General features: G+C 35.9%; 1 protein-coding gene across 1 annotated transcript in view; it reads left to right on the top strand.

Moving 5' to 3' along the window:
- Positions 1 to 20,649, top strand: part of LOC106662138 (tudor domain-containing protein 1-like) — a 182,837-nt gene that overhangs the window by 157,085 nt on the left and 5,103 nt on the right. The window contains exons 7-19 of the mRNA XM_014385961.2: positions 11,160 to 11,354; positions 11,436 to 11,584; positions 11,654 to 11,826; positions 11,898 to 12,011; positions 12,080 to 12,654; positions 12,732 to 12,857; positions 12,918 to 13,017; positions 15,427 to 15,602; positions 17,297 to 17,520; positions 17,589 to 17,637; positions 17,721 to 17,923; positions 17,988 to 18,138; positions 18,215 to 18,570. Coding sequence (XP_014241447.1) covers positions 11,160 to 11,354; positions 11,436 to 11,584; positions 11,654 to 11,826; positions 11,898 to 12,011; positions 12,080 to 12,654; positions 12,732 to 12,857; positions 12,918 to 13,017; positions 15,427 to 15,602; positions 17,297 to 17,520; positions 17,589 to 17,637; positions 17,721 to 17,923; positions 17,988 to 18,138; positions 18,215 to 18,570 — 2,591 coding nt within the window. The remainder of the gene's footprint in view (positions 1 to 11,159; positions 11,355 to 11,435; positions 11,585 to 11,653; positions 11,827 to 11,897; positions 12,012 to 12,079; positions 12,655 to 12,731; positions 12,858 to 12,917; positions 13,018 to 15,426; positions 15,603 to 17,296; positions 17,521 to 17,588; positions 17,638 to 17,720; positions 17,924 to 17,987; positions 18,139 to 18,214; positions 18,571 to 20,649) is intronic.

Below are 20,649 nucleotides of genomic sequence, written 5' to 3'. Positions count from 1 at the left end.
GCCAGGCGGCGTCCGACGGTCTCCCCACCGCAGGTGATCGACTCCACGGGGGCAACCGGTTTTCTGGAGGACTCGCCGAAGAACTGACCGCGTTCCCAATCCAGACGTACGCAGGCTGGATAAGGGCACCGAGATGATACTCCTTGTCTCATTCGGTTACGCAATTCCGAATAGTCTGACAATCCTTATCCCGAACAAGCTTTTTTAAAAGACATCCATTTTCTCGTGGAAGGCTTTTTCGGCGGATACAGAAACGCTGTTAACCCTTCTTTCATTTCGGCACGTCGTGTCATAGATCGAAAGGAAAGATGTACATGAAAGTTATGTACTATATGCCAATCCATAATCCATGAAAATTTTTTAAGTCTATTAGTCCAACATGTTTCAGTAACATGCGTTACGATTTCAATCATATATCAACATTTTAATATGCCATAGTTATGTACTTACGTGCATCTTGCATAAAAAGCTTTACACTCATAAAGTTTCACGTAAAACTAGTATTCCACCAAAACAACGAAAAAGTTTACAATTTTTCACGAAGAAATATTAATAGTGCTAGCTAATCATAAAAAATGGGTTGGTAGAGGAATTATATAATTTAGTGAGTAATTTATTCTAAAAGGATAATTTCTGCCGATATATATGATGATCGAGAAACGATAATAAATTTTACCTGAGATCTTGATTGTGATGAAAAAGTTAGTGTCACGAGCGGGATTCGAACCCACGACCTTCGGCTCGATACGCCGCTGCTCTAACCGCTGGTCACGATAGTTCAAGTGGTTAGAACAGCGGCGTATTGAGCCGAAGGTCGTAGGTTCGAATCCCACTCGTGACACTAACTTTTCTCATTTCAATCAAGAACTTATATAAAAAGAATAATTAATTGAAATAATTAATATGGTCAATTATGACGGCTAAAGTTCGACGTTGAGTAAAGTTATAAGTTAAAAATTAATAATAATAATAATGCTTTATTAGTACAAAAAATATTTACAAAACAAAACATATGCCTTAACATAAAATAACGGCATGGATAAAAAAACCGTCTGCGAGGTNATATATATATAAGATTATAATAATACAATGATACTAAATAAAAAGGAAAAGGACTACTGATCATAATTGAATTCCTTAATTAGATCATGACGATACGACCAAGCTTGTGCGAATCTGATCAGTTGCAGACTGTTCCTGCCATTAAGGAATTCAATTATCTGGGCTCTGCTGAGCCTGCTGTGACCTATGGGGATATCTAAATTCCGAGAGGATGGGACATACACCCAAGAAATGGATCACATCCTCCTTTTCTCTGAGGTTACAAAGAGCACAGAGGGGTAACTCGCTTTCTCGCCATGGAGAGTAGTCAAGCTAACTCGCCTCTTAATTTAAAAAACCAGCTCAGCTCCGTGGGAGAAAGATCTGTATTTCTTGAATTAACGGGCAGCAGGGTAGTAGAGTACTGCAGATCTTTATATAAAAGAAAACGGTTGGACTGTCAAGCCGACCGCACACACTCTTCCCGGTAACATTCATCCATCCTTTGACATATGCCCATTAACTGGGCATACCATTTATCCAGATCCTGGAAGTTAGAGTCAAAATGGCATGAGTACTTTTCCGCCAAATTAACCCAGTGTTTGAACCAGAATGTTTTTTTCTTGATACCTCTAAGGCTAGAGAACGAGAAAGGCGGTGAGCAGGCAGATTCAAGATAGGTTAAAACTTATGTTCCTCTTCTGATGAAGATAAAGCCATACAGGATTTGCATCCTAAATATCTGGCATCGTAACACCTCAGATCTAAGTAATCCTAGATATGACAAACACATTCAATAGGACCTAGACTGCCCTTTACCATTTTCTCCTCTACCTAAACTCTTCCTTCCATCAAAGGTCAAATTCATCATCTACTGAAACGTCCTCCAAAATCTTCCAAAAAGCATAATCTTCCTTACATCTCAGACCTTAGAACTTCCTAATCCAATGGAAATTATAAATCATAAAACCCAACATCAAAAACCTCAGCACTTCCCTACGTCATACCGCCCCAACAGTTTGCTAACATTACTTGGAAAAATCTTTGAAAAACCTATATCTTTGAAAGCTCAGAAACTCAAATTCATACATTTTTCATGTTCCTTGAAAGCTGCTTTGAAAAGTTCTTGATCTTTGTTGCACCTTTTAAATAAAAATGTATAATCTATCTTTTCATTTGACAATAACGGAGTGATTATCTTGAAATGATATGGCTTTTTTGCATTTTCTTCGTAACTCAGTTTTAACTATTTGTAGAGCCTTTTGTTGCGAACCGACCGAGAGAAGGTTGATGAATCTTTGAAAAGTCCTAAGACCTCGACGAGACAGGAAGCCTTCTCTTACGGAAGAGAATAAATTACCTTGACGACATAGCCAAAGGAAGCTAAAATTCTTCAACTGAACCCTAGAATTACGACCGTTTTTGTAATGCCCTCACTCTGTTGCAGAACCAGTTACGAACTGAAATAATCTGCAAGTCCGTCATTCCTGCTATCGGTCCTGTCATGTCTGACGTCTTTAAACCCCGTGCCGGAGGGGCAACATTGTTTTACCGTACGCAACTCACCTCCGGGGCTGGATTGCACAATTGGCTCAAGTTCCATATCAATAAGTAATTCAGAGTTACCTTGACCCAACGAGGGTTTCCATCCACGACTTGAGATAGGCGTAGGGCGAATTTGCATTGGAACAACACATCACAGCTGAGCAGATTATGCTGTAATTGATCGACCCGTCTAAAGACTGGATTAAAATAATATAAATACATAAACAACAGATTTGTGTGTTATGAAGTTAATCTATTAGAAAAGAGAATAGAGTTTCCATATAACTATATAAGTTATAAATTAAGATATCAATCTTATTTTTACAATCCATTTTCTTACCTTCTGTACCGTATTGATCAATTTTCATCAAAAATTGTAGCCTGTCTTGAACTTGAATATCTTAATTACGTCGGATAAAATTGGGGCTTCAGCTTGCTTCACATATGGACCCAGAGTCGGTCGATCGGTAAATTTAAGCGATCGCACGATTAGCGGTTTGAAACACGCGGCCAAAGGAACAAATTTAATGCAACTCTCTTACGTAAAAAATATTCGTTTAAAATTAAAACCAGCGGTACTGTGCGTACGCAATGACCCGTGTCTTGCGGCAACACCTTTGGAGTCAGTTAGTCCGGATATTTATTTCATTCTGTTTATAACATTTTTCATTCTTTTTAATTACCTTGCGATGTCGACAGTTTTAATTTTGAAGGATTTTTCTTTAGCTACCATATCTTACTCCTGAATATTTAATGATTTGGTAAAAATTTGTAATTGTACAAATATTCCTATATTTCACCAACTATGGGTCATTTGGGCCAAATCTTTAACATACTTTTTATTTTATTTATTTTAATGACTTTAAATGATATCTTAAACAGATTTTTGATTGTAAAACCCAAGCAAGTCCACCCCTCAGTATCCACATGATAAACCTATTTTTTAGGCAAAACGTTCGCGTCAAAATCAATTCATTTCGCAACTAATTAACTTATATTATCATTAAACCACCCCAACATATTTCCTTTTTTGAATTAATTGGTAAAAATTTGTAACTGTCAAATATTCCTATAATTTTTAAACTGTAAAAATATATTAAATAGATTTTTTTAAATCAATTAATCTAGCAAATTAACCTCTGGATTCACATGATGAACCTACTTTTTAGACTAAAATCATTAACTTTTATAAAAATTTTAAAAACATTAACGGCATATTTCCTTTTTTTTAATTATTCCGTAAAAATCTATAATTGTACAAATATTCCTACACTTTTTAAACTGTAAAAAATATCTTAAATAGTTTTTTCATTGTAAAACCCGAGCAAATCAACCTCTGGTTTGACATGATAAACCTATTTTTTAGACTAAAACCTCGTGTAAAAACCAATTCATTTCGCAACTAATTAACTTATATTATCATTACACCACCGACTTATTTCCTTTTTGGAATTATTCGGTAAAAATTTGTAATTGTACAAATATTCCTACACTTTTTAAACTGTCAAAAAATATCTTAAATAGATTTTTTATCCAAGTAAATCAACCTCTGGATTGACATGATAACCAGGCCGACAATTTCCTTTTTAGAATGATTTGCTATAAATTTTTAATTGTACAAATATTCCTACACGTTTTAAACTGTAAAAAATATCTTAATTAAATTTTTTTTAATGGTAAAATTCAAGTAAATCAACCTCTGGATTTACATGATAAACCTACTTTTTAGGCTAAAAGTTCGAGAAAGATCGATTCATTTCGCAAACCCGTATTACCCTACTTGCACCACATACCTATATCCTTTTTTTAAAATTATTCTGTAAAAAATTGTAATTACAAACAAATATTCCTATAATTCAACTTCTATGGATCATTTTGGCCAAATCTTTAATATCTTTTTAAACTGTAAAAAATACCTTAAATAGCTTTTTTCATGCTAAACCCAAGCAAATCGACCTCTGGATTCATTCACATGATAAGTCTACTTTTTAGTCTAAAAGTTCGAGTAAAAATCAATTCAATTCGCAACCTAACCAATTTGTGTTATCGTACTTGCACCACCTACCTATTTCCTTTTTAGAATGATACCTAAGATTGGCCTGTGTTAAAAAGTTGTATAAAGTGGAATTTTATCTTTAAGTATTGTGCAAAGTAAATTTCTTTCAATGAAACCTAAGATCAAAATTTCATATCAAATGACTATTTGCGTCACCGAAGGTCCACAAGGCGCACCTATTTCGATATTTTCTCAATTTCCTAAGAAGAAATTGCCCTGACACCTAGACCAATTAAGGAGACATTTAACGTCAAAGATAAATACTGATATTTTTAAATCAACAAATTTTACTGGCCTGAGAATTTCAAATATTATTTCTCCCTAGATTTCCTCTTTGTGCATGACTTAAAACTAAGGAGGCTGTTCCTTGAACGTGAGAGAGTGGAAGGGCGACCGTGGTGCTGTGATCGTGACGTCCATCCAGCCACGAACCGAATTGGATCAACATTTAATTCACTATTGTTCTTTAATTGTCAGGGCCTCTGAGACACCAGCCAGCAAAGACGCAACAGATCGCCTAGATACATCCTAAATAGTAAACACAATCGGAGATCAAAATTTTCAAGGCTGAAATCTAGATTTTTTTGTGCCTTCACCATGCTCGTTATGTGCTGCAACAAATTACCTATGTCGAAATGTGCAAATCCAATTCAAAAATCAAAGCAAGGATAACATGCAATCACACTTAGTTCTACAAATAGCAAGAAAGGAGATTTTGTTTTCCACACGATTTTGTCCCGTTTAACCCTAAAAAAAAGCCTACTACATCAGTTTAAACTGTAATCCCCAAAAATATTATTGTTTAGATGGATAGTGAAGAAAACCACTAAGAAAAACCAAGTATTCCGTGTCATCAGGATATTTTATTAATGTACGTTTCGGGCTCATGGGTCCATCATAAGCAGCCCCAATTGGTCATACCCTAATTCTACTCTGTATAGCGGACAATTTTAAATAAACCAAATATTAATAAAGCCGGGGTCGTGGGTTCGAGCCCCGCGCGTGAGACTAAATTTTCTTCTCAACTCTCTTTTGCATAAAAATTAGAAAAAATGAGCTTTCTATCGTTTCCTATCTACTATTCCTTCCATATAAACTATTGTTGTCAATTTCTTTCACCAATAATTCAGAATTCAGTGATTCAGCTTTTTTGGTTACCGTCATAGTTTTCAAATTATTTTTCCTTTGGCCGGCCAACTGCTAAATGTCATTGCTGGCCGTTTTTTACTTATTATTGGCATGTCATTTATATTCAACCCTTCCACGCGCGCGTATCTGTTCCTAATTCAGTGTTACGTACATGACGACGTTTTCGCATTCATGTTTTTACAAAAAAAAGGCCTAACCCGTAAAACTAATATAAAGTATATACCACATTATTTACAAACCTTGGGGTGTTGGGAAGCCGCCAGGGCGTTCATAACCTTGACGTCTTCCATCATTCACGCTATTAAATACATTCATACACAGTAGAATCTTTCAAGCCATATGTACAAATAAAATTTGGTTCGCCGCCGTGGTTTTAATATTTCTCTCATTGATTCACCCGCCTAGTAACCTGCGTTCATTCGTACATACTAACCTACCTTCATCGACAGGTCCATATTTCCACCATAAATCCGCTACACACTTACTACTTCTGTTTTCGTTCGGTCATCTCTATCATAACGATGTGCAGGATCGTTGTCATTATTCAAATAGATAATTGTGGCGTCATTATTCCATAAACTCTATGAAGCTGGTGAGTTTAAAGTTCATAGTCAAAAGACCTTCTGTCTGAACAAACTAAAATTGCAAAACATCTTCATGTTTCCGCTAAAATCAAAGCATGAGATCTTTATTCTTAGAATTTTTCAAATGTGTCATCACTTGAAAGGAATATTCTCTAAAATCGATCCCCTTTTTTCGGAAAGAGTGAAAAGAATCGACATATTGTATATTTTGGGCTACAGAAAAGCGTGATAGTTACATACAACGAAGTTTTCTAAGATAAAAGCTTAATTTCAAGTCTCAAAGTGGCCAATAGATTGATAGCGTACGAATCATGGCTTAAATTCTTGAGAACTTCAGCGCCAGCAGTATCAGCAGGTTTACGTTACAGCTTACTACTTCTGTTACGTTCTGCCAACTCTGATGATTGTTGACGAGTACAGGAGAGTTATTTTTTGCTTTATTTGGGTCCATTAAAACGAAGTATTTTGGCTTTTATGCTCCATAAAACATGAATTTCATAGTTAAAAGGACTAAAACTTTGAACAAGATAAAAATTGCGAAACACTTCATGTTTTAGCTTTTAGCAATGCCTGATCGGATTTATTTTTCAACCCTTGGTTCATAGGATTTTCCATATATGCCATGATGTTTTGATATATCTTGAAGTTTATAAGATGAAAACTTAATTTCAAGTCCACAACGGTTGCCAATGATTTGCGATTAGTAGCATACGAATTGGTTAATACTGCAATTGACACCTCTGTCAAAGGTTAAAGATGTGCAGAAGCGTCTTGTAGCAAGTTTTGGTCCATCAAAGCGACCTGTATTGACTTTAAAATTCCGTTAGTATAAATTTCAGAACCAAAAACCCTGCTACCTTGAAAATCTTTCTTCTGTAAGCACACGATTGTATTTGTATTGCATGTACAAAGCAAATAAATACAAATCTTGGTTTATAGAATTTTTCAAATATGTCTCAGCTCGTCATTGATTTCCAAAATAAAACACATTTAAGAATCGAGATAAGGGGGCGTCGGTGGCCGAAACGTTTAGGCGTTGACACGGCGCTCTTCACTGTAAGGTAAAGATCCCGGGTTCGAATCCAGCGGCCCTGCATTCGAACCTGACATACTTACAAATGGGCTTTTTGGGCTTTTTTTCAAAAACACCGGCACCCCGAAGGTTGATAAAACCTCTGCAGTTGCGAACCCTCGCTATAAAAAAAAAAAAAGATTCTATTTAGTTTGAATTGAGAAAAATCCCGATGACCTTGATATAACATCAAGTTTTCTAAGATAAAAGATAAATTTGATGACCCAGTTTTGGCAATTGTAGCATAGGAATCATGTCTTTCGAGTATTTAAACATCATCAACCCCCTGATAGAAGCTGATATTGACGTCTGATGTTACCAGGTTGTCATCTTGGCACTCCCTTCCATATTTTCAAAATTGAATTGTTATAGAGAACTAAAAAGATACATGTCGTATCAAAAATTAACACCAGGACTGATGATAATCCTATCTCGACTCATAGCAGCGTTCCTACGTTTCCTTGTCCAAAATTTTAGATCGGCGTTCTCTTCGTTTTAATAATTGCGTTTTTATTTATTTGAAAAAACAAAAAGAAGAAGAGGAGTTTGGAATATATCAATCCTCAAGTTTTGCCCACGAGAGTACAACCCACAGCTCCTACTCGTGTAATTAATTATTGGTGTTCTCATTCTACTATACTTTTCATTAGTGTCGAGTTTCAGATAATAGAATTTGTCAAAAATTTGTTGCAAAACGCAATGGATTCGCGGCTGATAAGACGTTGACCCCGAATGAAATTTGCAAAGTGATGTCCTACGACTTTCCCACTCTGACGGATGAGTCCGGGTGACGGGTCGGTTTGAATTTAAATCAGACGTAAAACGATCGTAAACTGAATTGGGAAATCGTTTTAACCTGTGTTGCCGTTTTTCTCCTTTTGTTCTGCCGCCTTTTTAAACCAGACTTGGATTAATCCCTTGGCTTCGTTTAAAAAAACGACTGATTGTAAATATTTCAAATATTCAGCCAAGGAGAAAAAGCATATGAAAAATAGGGGGGGGAATAGTAATCGTGAATGAATACGTAAATAATATCTTGGTTTTATGTAAATAAATTTAATTTGAAACAATACCTGTCTTTATTTTTTTACAACTTCCTAAACAAAGCAACAGCTCAGTGGAGATTTAACCTAACATACAGAAGAAACCTAAGGAATGAAATTGTAGCAGCGACAGTCCATGTCCTGATACATCTGAGAAGAAGGATTGAATCTATTGCACTGAACTAGGAACTAGGAAGGTACAGAAAGCCAGAAGGCTGCAGTGCCTGGGGAGCACAGCCCCGCTGCCTAGTATCCTCATCATCATCATCACATCCTTAGTTAATAACAGTTCTAGGGGGCGTCGGTGGCCGCAATGGTTTTTAGGCGTTGACACGGCGCTCATCACTGTAAGGTAAAGGTCCCGGGTTCGAATCCAGTGGCCCTGCATTTGAGCACAACATAATTACAAATGGTTTTTTTTTTTTTTTTCACTCACGATTTCTGAGTAATTATCGATTAATGGTCACTAATCACCACACATAAGTAAATAAATAAAATAACAGTTGTAAGTTGGTGCTCGCTAATTCCAGTTATTTTTACCTCAATAAAAAAATTAATTCTCATTTTGTTACCGAATAAAAAGGTAGATTCAGTAATAAAACAGAAAACATCGTGGATCATTTGCAAGAACTTACAAATCAGCATTGATCTTGATTAAGAAAAAATAACTTTTGGTTGTGTTTTATTTTATGAATTTAAACATTTTTGCTTTCTTCTATGAGTAAATTCAAATTTCAAGTAGTTTTTGTTTGGTATACAGGTAAAAATCAAAATAAATCATTCAACTCATCATCATGTATTAATCCAATAGTAGTATCCAGCAGTAAACAATTCTGTACCATCTTTTTCTGTTATTTTGTAGCTCATGTTTAGGGTATTAAAATGATCCAAAACGAGATGGCTTGGTAGGAAAAATTTTCACAACTAATTCTGCTCCTCGTACATGCAACAATAGCGTTTACATAAAAGTATCCCTTTCACAAGGTTCGCTTCATCCGTTGAAGATAACTCTCCGTGACTAATAGCGCTTAACCAACAATAAACTCAGTTTTGTATATATTATTCCGCTAGATTAACTGCCATTAAACATTGTTAAAGAGTGTTTAAACTGAGTTAACCCGTTAGTCTCAGGGAACTGACAGGATTCACCTTGACCCTTTGGTAATAATTAACAATTTTACAAAGCACGCCTGATGCAAAACAAACTTTCCAAACTATTTTTTAAATTCTTTTAATATTTTGATTTTTAACTATCGTTAATTTTAGTCCTGATGTGCTAGTCTCAACATTTTTCCTTCGAACAACACTGTTTTCTGAGATTTCATGTTGATTTATGTTATGGGCGATGAACTTGTGTGTAGATTTATCATTAGCCATTATCGTTCCTGACCACAACGATAGCAAATGCCAAAACACATCTGATAGACCAAGGCCATTAGGTATAGGGAGATCAGGAAGATTCCAATGGCGAAATTTAAAAAAAAAAAATAATAATAATAATCTTTGCTTTTTAATTTTATTTAGGTTTGTTTTCAACCATGTGTATAAACAAAAACAACAAAAAAAGCAACCTGCATGTATTACTCTAAAAAGTTAAGAGGAATCGGTCTATTTACGGCACATTCACTGCGACCTGTATTGGTCTATTGAGTAATCTATATTATTAACTAGAACTCCTCAGTAAGCTAAAGGATTTTTAACAGTTGCTAAAGTTTTGTTAAAGACTCTGCTTGTATCGTTCAACTGGACTTTTCCTCTTCCAGGAGTTGGAATCTCAGTCTCCACTCCAACAGAAGATGTTCCACTATTTTGTCTTCTTCCTGGCAATATCTGCACAGGCTTGTTTCTGCTCTTCCGAGTCTGTACATGTGCCTCTGGAGGTTGCAGTCCAACTGTCGTTCTAGTTCCAGTTAGTCCTAGATTTAGTAGTTCTGCTGTTAGTTTCTGCTAAGGTTCTTTGGCGGACTTTTTTGGATGCTTCTGTCCTGGAATATTGAACTAAACACTTTTTTCTCAATCCTTGGCCTGATGGATCTATGTTTTTGGCAGTTTGTATATCACAAAAGGGTTCAGGACCAATAGATATCCTCAACAAACTTCCCTTGGTCAATTTATCAACCTCTTCATTACTCCTCTGTTCTATGTAATTTTGTACATTGATAATACTCTAATTCATTCAGTTAATTAACATTTTTCGTTGAAATAAAAAAGTCAGTGTCACGAGCGGGATTCGAACCCATGACCTTCGGCTAGACACGCCGCTACTCTACCACTTGAGCTACCGTGAACTTCAACATTGAAGTCATGATAGCTCAAGTGGTAGAGTAGCGGCGTGTCTAGCCGAAGGTCGTGGGTTTGAATCCCGCTCGTGACACTGACTTTTTTATTTCAACGAAAAATCTTAATTAATTGAATGATATTAATTGGTCAAGCGGACCACAAAAACTAGTGAATGACTCTAATTTATATTTAATTGCTTGATTGAAAATATCCATATAAGTTAACATAAATTTAAGTCGTACTAGTTCAATGAAGACGTTTACATGTTTGTATATTATATATTAATTATAAAAATAAAACATACTTATATTTAAGTATATCAAACATATGCATAAGTTTGTGCTTAATATATCAATTAATGAATACCTGTAACTTTTTATTATTATTTTCAGCTGTCAAAACAATTGGCAAATGCGACCTCAAAGAGCAGTGTGAGCGCTGCAGAAAAAGCAATAAAAGACCATTTTACTTGCCTTCATGGTCATCTCATACTCCTACAAAATAAACTGATGCGACAGTTAGTGTCATATCGTGACACAAGTCAGTTAAACGACATGATCATACAAATAAATAATAACATCGAGGTAAGTTTTTTTTTCTTGACTTATGGTACGGTACCATCATCTGTACATCCACAGGAATAATTTTTTGTTTTCGTTTTGAAGGAAGTGGGTGCGCTGCTGAGCCTTGTCTCAAATGTCTTACAGGGCCCTTCTTCATCAATAGATTTTTCGCAGTTTATACATATTCTAAATGAAAAAGAAAATACACCATGTTTTCTTTACAATCCTGAGAAATCTGAAGAAAACTCGAGGTGATTTTCTAAACAAAAAATGTGATGATTCTGATGTGCTTTTTTGTATATAATTTATTTTCATTCCAGCCTTTTCACTTTTGACAAAAACATATTCAAATTAATCGATGACCATTGTAACGTCTCAAGCATTTTCAAACAGACATACCAAATGTTACCTGAGCAAAATCTTCCTTCTGGATATATAAAACAACCAATAGTAGAAGCAAAAGCAGAAGACATTGAGAAATTGTCAGGACTTGGTATGAGCAGGAATCACAATTTAAAATTTATTTTGATGGCAGGAGCCTTTTAAAAATAATTCAAATTTCAGGCTTTCCAAAAGAGCTTTCCTCTCGAAGCAGCTCGTCCACCAGCCTGTCATCTTTATACAGTGTTTCTTCCAATGATATGCCTATGCTAACCCCTACTGATGATCTTGTTCCTGGTAATTTTGTTTATATATATATATTTTTTTTTTTTCACTAGAACTAAATGAAAATGTTTTTTGTTTAGGTGTCTCTTTATCCGTTTATGTTTCACACTTAGTTTCACCTGGTGAATTTTATGTACAACGGGTTACTGCTCAGAAAAAACTTGAAGAGTTACAGCAGACTTTGCAACGATTAGCATCGAATCGGCGTCTACAATCAGTTACAAATGTGACCATTGGAACTATCTGTTTAGTTCTCTACAAAGATAAGAGCAGTTGGCATAGAGTTCGAGTTGTTGAATTAGCGAGTGTTACTGAAGCCAAAATTTTGTACATCGATTTTGGAATTACAGAAACAGTCCCATTTAGCAGATTAAAAGCTTTGCCTACTAATTTAATCAACATCCCGGGTTTAGCCATACGTTGCAAACTTGCCAATTGTGTACCTCGCAATGGAGTCACATGGGATCTTGAAGCAGTCGCACTTATGATTAAAATCATTGACAATGAAAAAGTTTATATAACTGTTATTAACAAAACTCAAATTTGTTACGAAGTCAGTATGCACAGAATTAATGAAAATAGTAGTTTCGACGTGGCGCAGTCACTTTGTTTCCTCGACTATGCAGCAATGACTGAGTCGACACAGGTCTTAACGGTATTGTTGATTTCTTAGTATTTTGTATGAACGTTTATTAATGAATACAGTTTTAATTTGTTTACCATTTTTTAAAGCCGAATATTCCAACTGTTGAAACCAAGAAATATTTTGCCCTTGATAGATACCCTTTTGGATCAATTTTAGAAGTTTCATTATCAAACATTAACAATGTCAATGATTTCTATGTCGTTATAAAATCTGTAAGTATTTCATTTAGTTGAGCGTGTTTTTATATTATTGATTTTACTTTTTTTTTTAAGGATATTTTACATAAGTATTTGACAATGTTAGAAGAATTACAAAAGACTTATAACATTAGAAATATTAACAACAAATATATAGTCTACAATCCAAAAGAAGGTAATGCTTTCTTTTTTTAATTTTTTTAAACAGTTAATGTAATCGTAGCCGGGTGGTTAAAGTGTCAAACTCAGCTTGAGGTCCTCGTGGTCATTGATTCAATTTCCACTGCCACCCTTGGAATTCCCCCTCCCAAAACTAGCTCATACAATTAATTAAGATTTTTAGTTGAGATAAAAAAGTTAGTGTCATGAGCGGGATCCGAACCCACGATCTTCGGCTAAATACGCCGCTGCTCTACCACTTGAGCTATCATGACTTCGATCCACTCGGACACTAACTTCCCATCTTAACTCCACCTTTTGAATTTTCCCTCCTGTTTGCCATTTTTATCTCAACTAAAAATGTTAATTAATTGAAAGATATTAATTGGTCAAGCGAACCAAAAAAAACTAGTGAATGTATTCAAGAAATTTATTTATCAAAGGTCGTTAAAACGTGTGGTGATTAGTGACCGTTAATCGATAATTATTCAGAAATCGTGAGATGCGGTCTGGTGTGAGGTAGGTTTCAGAAAAACATTTTCTTTATCGTGCCAACATTGCGATCTTTATTGAGATCATCTTCAGTACCTGGGTTTTACAAACATTGTTTAAATTTAACAAATACTTGTAAGATGTTGAAAAAGTGAATTTATACAATGCAAAATATATTTTTTATATTCAATCAAAGTATTTCTACTCACTCAAAGTGTTTGTCTTCTGTGTAATTGTGCCATTCTTGCACATCAGACCCTAACCATCCCGCACCTCACGATTTCTGAATAATTGTCATTAAAATTTTTCACAACTATATGCGACCCAGTAGTATTCCTAATTCACTAGTTTTTGTGGTCCGATTGACCAATTAATATCTTTCATTTAATTAAGGTTTTTAGTTGAGATAAAAAAGTCAGTATCACGAGCGGGATTCGAACTCATGATCTTCGGCTACCCCACCTTTTGAATTTTCCCTCCTTTTTGTCATTTTTCAAATGTCGTGTAATCTATTTGATTCTCGGCGACAAATGAAATGACCCCAGAGAGCTTTAGTGAAGGTATATTTCCTTTTAACTTATTAAATTCGCTAGTTTTCGTGGTCCGCTTGACCAATTAAAATCTTTCAATTAATTAAGGTTTTTAGTTGAGATAAAAAAGTCACTTTCACGAGTGGGAATTATATATAGTCACCCTTCACTAAAGCTCTCTGTGGCCATTTCATTTGTCACCAAGAATCAAATAGATTACACAACATTTGAAAAATGGCAAAAAGGAGGGAAAATTCAAAAGGTGGGGTTGAGATGGGAAGTTAGTGTCCGAGTGGATCAAGTCACGATAGCTCAAGTGGTAGAGCGTGGTGTATCTAGCCGAAGGTCGTGGGTTCAGATCCCGCTCATGACAGTGACTTTTTTATCTCAACTAAAAACCTTAATTAATTGAAAGATAATTGGTCAAGTGGACTACGAAAACGAGTGAATAGTAAATACATGTCACCTTCTCATGTTTTGTACACGTATTCCTACTTTCTTCTCTTATTCTTTGAATATATATTTATTGTACAGGACCCCCTGGGAAGCTGTAATTAAGCGTAAACATATAATGAAATGTTTTATTTTCGGCTTCCAAGGATGTCCTATGTGACCGTACAATTTAAAGTGGCTGTACCCTTCCTACAGCAAACAATACTTCCTTGGCTTCTTCCTCTCTCAGATAATATCATCCCATTCCCCACCGTACATATTTGTCTTCAATTCAGATCCTCTATCCTCATCAAACTCGCTCCCACCCTTCTAACCTCTATCCCCCAAAACAGAACTACTACGTTCAGTCGTTCCTTTCTCATGCATGCCTCCAACCTATAGAATTCCCTTCCTCATTTTAACCACTGAGCCCCATCTATTTCCACCTATAAATCCTGTCTCTTTGTTTACCTCTTGTCTTTACAACTTGGTAGATTTTTAATTGCCCCTTTTATTTAATTTACATATTAGAACATTTTCACATTTTATGTATAGACTTTTGTAAATGTTACTATGCTTTAATCTGTATTTATATTTAATTATTGAAGGGGACTTGGAGCCCAAGAATAAATTTACTTTTCATTTCATGAAATACATTTTCTGGCTAATATGAGAAACATAAGGCTATTGAAAAAAAAATATATATAACATTACAATTAGGAAACTTTTATTATCCTTTTGAATAATCTCCTCCCAGGACGGAATAAAACATATGTATTGTCTTTTATATATTGTCATTATTCAAAGATAAGATGAATTGACCATCTAGATATTTTTTGCGCATCTATGATCAATAACAAATTTGTGATTGTTATTATTTATTTAATTATTTATAATGGCAAATTATTAAAATAATGTTTTATGGAGTTTGAATCTGAAAAATACATTTTTTTTTGCTAATGTGTTTTCAGGAATGCCAGTTGCAGCAAAATCGAGCATCGACAAGAAATGGTACAGAGCTTCTATCGTTGATGTACCATGTTCAAAAATGATCAAAGTTTTTTATATCGACTATGGAAATGTCGAAGTGTTGAGTTGGAAAAATGTAAAGATACTAGCATCAAAATTTTTTAAGCTACGACCACAGGTAACCTAAATGGGATAACATTGTTCTTTAAATTCACTATTTTTCGTGGTCCACTTGACCAATTAATAACATTCAATTAATTAAGGTTTTAAGTTGAGATAAAAAAGTCAGTGTCACGAGCGGGATTCGAACCCACGACCTTCGGCTTGATACGCCGTTACTCTACCACTTGAGCTATCGTGACTTCGATCCCCTTGGGCACTAACTTCCCATCTCAACCCCACCTTTGGAATTTTCCCTCCTTTTTTCCATTTTTCAAATGTCGTGTAATCGGATTGGATTCTCGACGACAAATGAAATGGCCACGGAGAGCTTTAGTGAATGATACTTCATTTCAAACTTATTAATTTCACTAGTTTCGTGGTCCGCTTGACCATTAATAACATTCAATTAATTAAGGTTTTAATTTGAGATAAAGTAGAAGAGTAGCGGCGTATCAAGCCAAAGGTCGTGGGTTTGAATTCCGCTCGTGACACTGACTTTTTTATCTCATCTTAAAACCTTAATTAATTGATTGTTTTTTAATTAGTTCATTATTATTGAATACGTGTGGTGTTTAGTGACCATTAATCTATGATGGTTATTATCTATGGAAATCGTGAGCTGTGGTCTGGTGTGGCATAGGTTTCAGAAAAACATTTTCTTTATCGTGCCAACGTTTCAATCTTTATTGAGATCATCTTCAGGGATCAAAGTGTTTGTTTTCTGCATAATTGTGCCATTCTTGCATGTTGTGCAACACTCTCATCACGACACACAAGAAAGGCACAATTACACAGAAAACCAATCTTTCAATAAAGTCACTATTTTTCGTGGTCCGCTTGACCAATTAATAACATTCAATTAATTAAGGTTTTAAGTTGAGATAAAAAAAGTCAGTGTCACGAGCGGGATTCGAACCCACGACCTTCGGCTCGATATGCCGCTACTCTACCACCTAAGCTATCGTGACTTCAAAAGCTCGTGACACTGACTTAATTAAACTTTCAATAAAGATTGAAACATTGGCACGATAAATAAAAAAATTTTAAACCTACATCACACTGGACCACACTCACGATTTCCGAATAATTATTAAATACTGATTGATATGCTCAGTTATGCTTGTATGCAGAGTTAAGTCCACCGGCAATCCCAGCTTTTGTTTAATTTACAGTAAATTACCGGCAGGCCTCAAGAATCATCCACCTCTTGGGTTTTAGCAGTCTGGGGTCTTGACCGTTCCTCCAGGTCGGGTTGGGCTATTGAGGCAATAAACAGCTAGCTTATTTCATCCTACCCAATGCAATCAGGTTTTAAATCCAAACCCACTATTAGATGCATTCTTTCCTATTTACATACTTAGGGTGGTCGAGCACTCAGTATTCCTCCATCACCAACTAGTTCATTATGTTGTAAAAAGCATGAAAGGTGGATGCGGTAGCCTAGTACAATAGTTAGGGTGTCTGATACTTTATTTACCTAATTGTCATCTTTGTCTAATTAAAGGTTTTGGGTTTAAATCATGCTATTGCTCTTAGGAATTTTATTAGAAAAAGTGTAAGTACAGTGACCGTCACCTTGTTCATGGCATCTCAAATGTTAAGCCATGATTTTCAATAGCATGAAAGGAGCAGCAATTTCTTTAAAATAACTATAATTTTCAATCAAATTGATCCATCGCAACACATCATAATAATAAAATAACTTTTAAGGCACACAAATGTAATTTGTCAGAAGTGGAACCCATCGGTACCGACTGGTCTCCTGGGGCGAAACTGATTTTAGAGAGTTACATGAACTCCAAGCTAAAGGCCGTTATACAGAATATACAAAACAAAACCATGGATATTATTCTTTATCACACAAATGCAGAAGCAGATATCTGTATCAATGCACAGATTGTCCGAGAAGGTCATGCAAGAAGCACAGGCCCTTAGTAAGTGTGATCACAATTGATAACTTTATGACGAGACAGTCCTTTTAATTTAATTTTTTTTTTTCAAGCTCAAAATTAGTAGAATTTCCAAAAGTATATAAAATACCTGCACCTGATGTAAGCTATTTTGATTTATTTTAAAAGTGTTTATTTTGTTTTATTTTTAATCACAAACTAATATTTATTTCCTTTAAAATTAGATTTTGCAGACATTGCAGTGTGACATGAAATGTGAGCCTGAATTGCAAGAAGATGCTAAAAAAATGCCAAATCCTCTCGAGGACAATAATTTTTTTATAAAATCACCAGATGGATGTATAAAAATTCAAATTGACATCAAACGAATAGTCGATCCCGGGGAATTTTATGTTAGTTTGGGTTACTTGACCAAATATTTCCAAAGGTTAATAGCCACCTAGCAAGTTGAACTTCGTTAAATTTGGATAAAACCATTAATAATTTTACAGTTTAGAAGAAGAGTTGCAACATGCCTATAGTACTGAGTATAAGTTGTCAGTTGAGACTAAATGGAAAGAAAATGAGAAATGCGCTGTATTTTTTGAAAATAAATGGTGGCGAGGATACATAACGGAATTGTTAGAAGGCAATAGAGTGATGGTAATTATTTACTTCCTTTAATTACTATTTCCCCCCTCGTCTTTTACCAAAATTTATAATAAATGTGATATTTTAGATAATATTTCCTGAGACTGGGGCCATGGAACTCATCGAAATGTCTAATTTAAGGCCTCTTAAAGAAAAGTTTATGAATGTCAGAGATGGAGCACTTAAATGTCATCTGGGCGGCTTGATTCCTGCAAGCTCGACTAGGTGGTCTGGTATCTCAATTACAGAATTTGAAGAGTTTGTAAATGCCAATCAGGGATTTCTGTATATTACAAAGATGGCAGATATAAAAAATAAATCCCTGCCTGTCGAACTTTACGCAAAGTTGAATATACCAGCCGGGCCTCTCGAACCGCAAAGAGATCAATGGAGAAGCTTCAACCATTACATTCGAATGCAAGGATATGCAAAAGCTGATGAGTTGTTAGTATTTTTTTTAATTAGTGCAACTATTTCTCTTTTATGTCTACTTGACAAGAGTTTTTCTTTGTATAAGCAACTTGGTTATGTGTACCTTATTTATTTATTGGTTGGGTTAAAGACAACTCGCTTTTGTAATACTTTAGAGGTTAAAAGAAAAAAATACAAATACCAGAGAGATAAGATTCATACATATTTATTGCAAAATGTCTCAATAATTATCTCTGCTTGTCAGTCAGCTCTACTCAATCTTTTTTGCCTTTAATGGGGTCTCCCCTCTCCTTGGTCACAACTCTTCTTGCCTTGGGAATTCCTTCACTCAACTGTTTGATTCATCTCTGCCTTAGACTTACTTCTTCGTGCCCTACCTCAACTCAAGTTTTCTCTTTTGTGTACCGACTCAACTGAGTGATTTGCTTTTCCAATCCTCCCTTTCATATCGGTCCTCAAAACAAGTCGGTCAATACTCCTGTCTTCCTAATACATGGACACCAGGCTATTTCCTTGGTTTCCTTGAAGCTACCATTATGCAGCCCACTAAATGACTGACCATCTGATGTGATCCCAAATTTTATGGTCACCTAGCTTGATGACCCTCTCTGCAGTTTATAAGTATTTCCTCTTAATAAATAACTCATTGTCTCTTTTGATAGTTATTGGGACTATTCCATCATAACATTTTTTGGTTGTAATGTGTTAGCGGAGGTACTGAAGCGTACCAAGCAGGCCATCAACCCAAGGGAGGCAAAGGTCAGAATCGATGACATGAGGGTGTTGGCTAGAGGCGGCGTTGCAATAAGAGCTGCGACGACCGCTGACTGCCGCGCCATCCTCGTTAATCTTAATTTTGATCAGGTTGGCCTCAAGGCTCACACGGTAGGAAAAAGAAATCCGCGACTCCTTCTACTTCGTGTACCTGAGGACAAGCCGGAGTTATCAGTGCAACTAGCAGTGAACAACTCAAATTGGACGAAAGAAGCTATTCGGCCCCTCTTCACACTACGCTATGGAGGAGCTAGTAGGAAAGACTCACAGTTCGTGTCATGGCTGGTTGAGGTTGACTTGGAAAGCGGCTCTCAACCGAGGCCGGGACAATCTCGATTACCAGACTTGCGCAGTCAAGGAGTAACAAGGTGCTACAGTTGCCAGGCATACGGGCACATGTCTGCAGTGTGCCCAAAAAAGGAACAAACAAAACTGGACAGCATGATAGGAGCTGCAACAGCACTATGGTAAAATGTGCCAACTGTCACTGGGTGGGAAGACGTAACAACCATCGTGCGGGCTCGCAGTATTGCGATGCACAAATCAGAGCCGTGGCGAATGCAAAGTGTGCCACTAATTATAGAGAGGTGTTCGTGCCTCACGCCATGCAAACGATGACGAGTGCAAAGTTAGCACAAAATGGCGGCACCATGGGGCTTGTAGGTAGTCAAATCAAGATATCCGACACGACCAAGAGCGGCAGTCTATGTATTAAGCAAACATATTAAAGCCGTCTCTCTACCGGAGTGTGATGTGACATGGCCTGTTGTGTGGTGCGATGGAAAGATGAAATGATCGTTGTGTCAGTGTACTGTGATAGGAGAAGAGATATTGATCAAGACGTCGCCAAGCTCGAATATCTTATTACTAAATACAGAGAGAAAAATTTCATTCTGGGAGGAGACTTTAATGCCAGGCTGGGGCGATGAGCATACTTTTCACTACTAACAAAGGATTAGCATAAAACATGATCATTCAAGTAAGTGTAAACTTACTGTGAGTAGAAACTATCTTTTTTAAAAAAAGGATTGAACACCGCACTCACTCCATCATTCACCATTTCTGATCATTCAAGATCAGATTCACCGATTCATATCAGATTCGTTGTCACATGTGGGTGAAGCTCCATCATTCAGTCAGTTATATTTTATAGACTCCTCTAAAGCATTGGATGTGCAGTTAGGACGCCCAGAAAGAAAATAAGCGGTTTTGACAGCTCTTGGTGGTATTTTGGCTAAAACCACTTATGCTGAAACACAGGATTGCAGCAGATTTCAAGACAAAAGTATCCATTTGAGCTTGAATGTTGTTGATAGA

This window comes from Cimex lectularius, unplaced genomic scaffold (genome assembly GCF_000648675.2).
Source record: "Cimex lectularius strain Harlan isolate CLEC.00 unplaced genomic scaffold, Clec_2.1 scaffold19, whole genome shotgun sequence".
Lineage (NCBI taxonomy): Eukaryota > Metazoa > Arthropoda > Insecta > Hemiptera > Cimicidae > Cimex > Cimex lectularius.
Note: the sequence above shows the minus strand (reverse complement) of the source record. Positions and strands in the feature narration are given on the sequence as shown.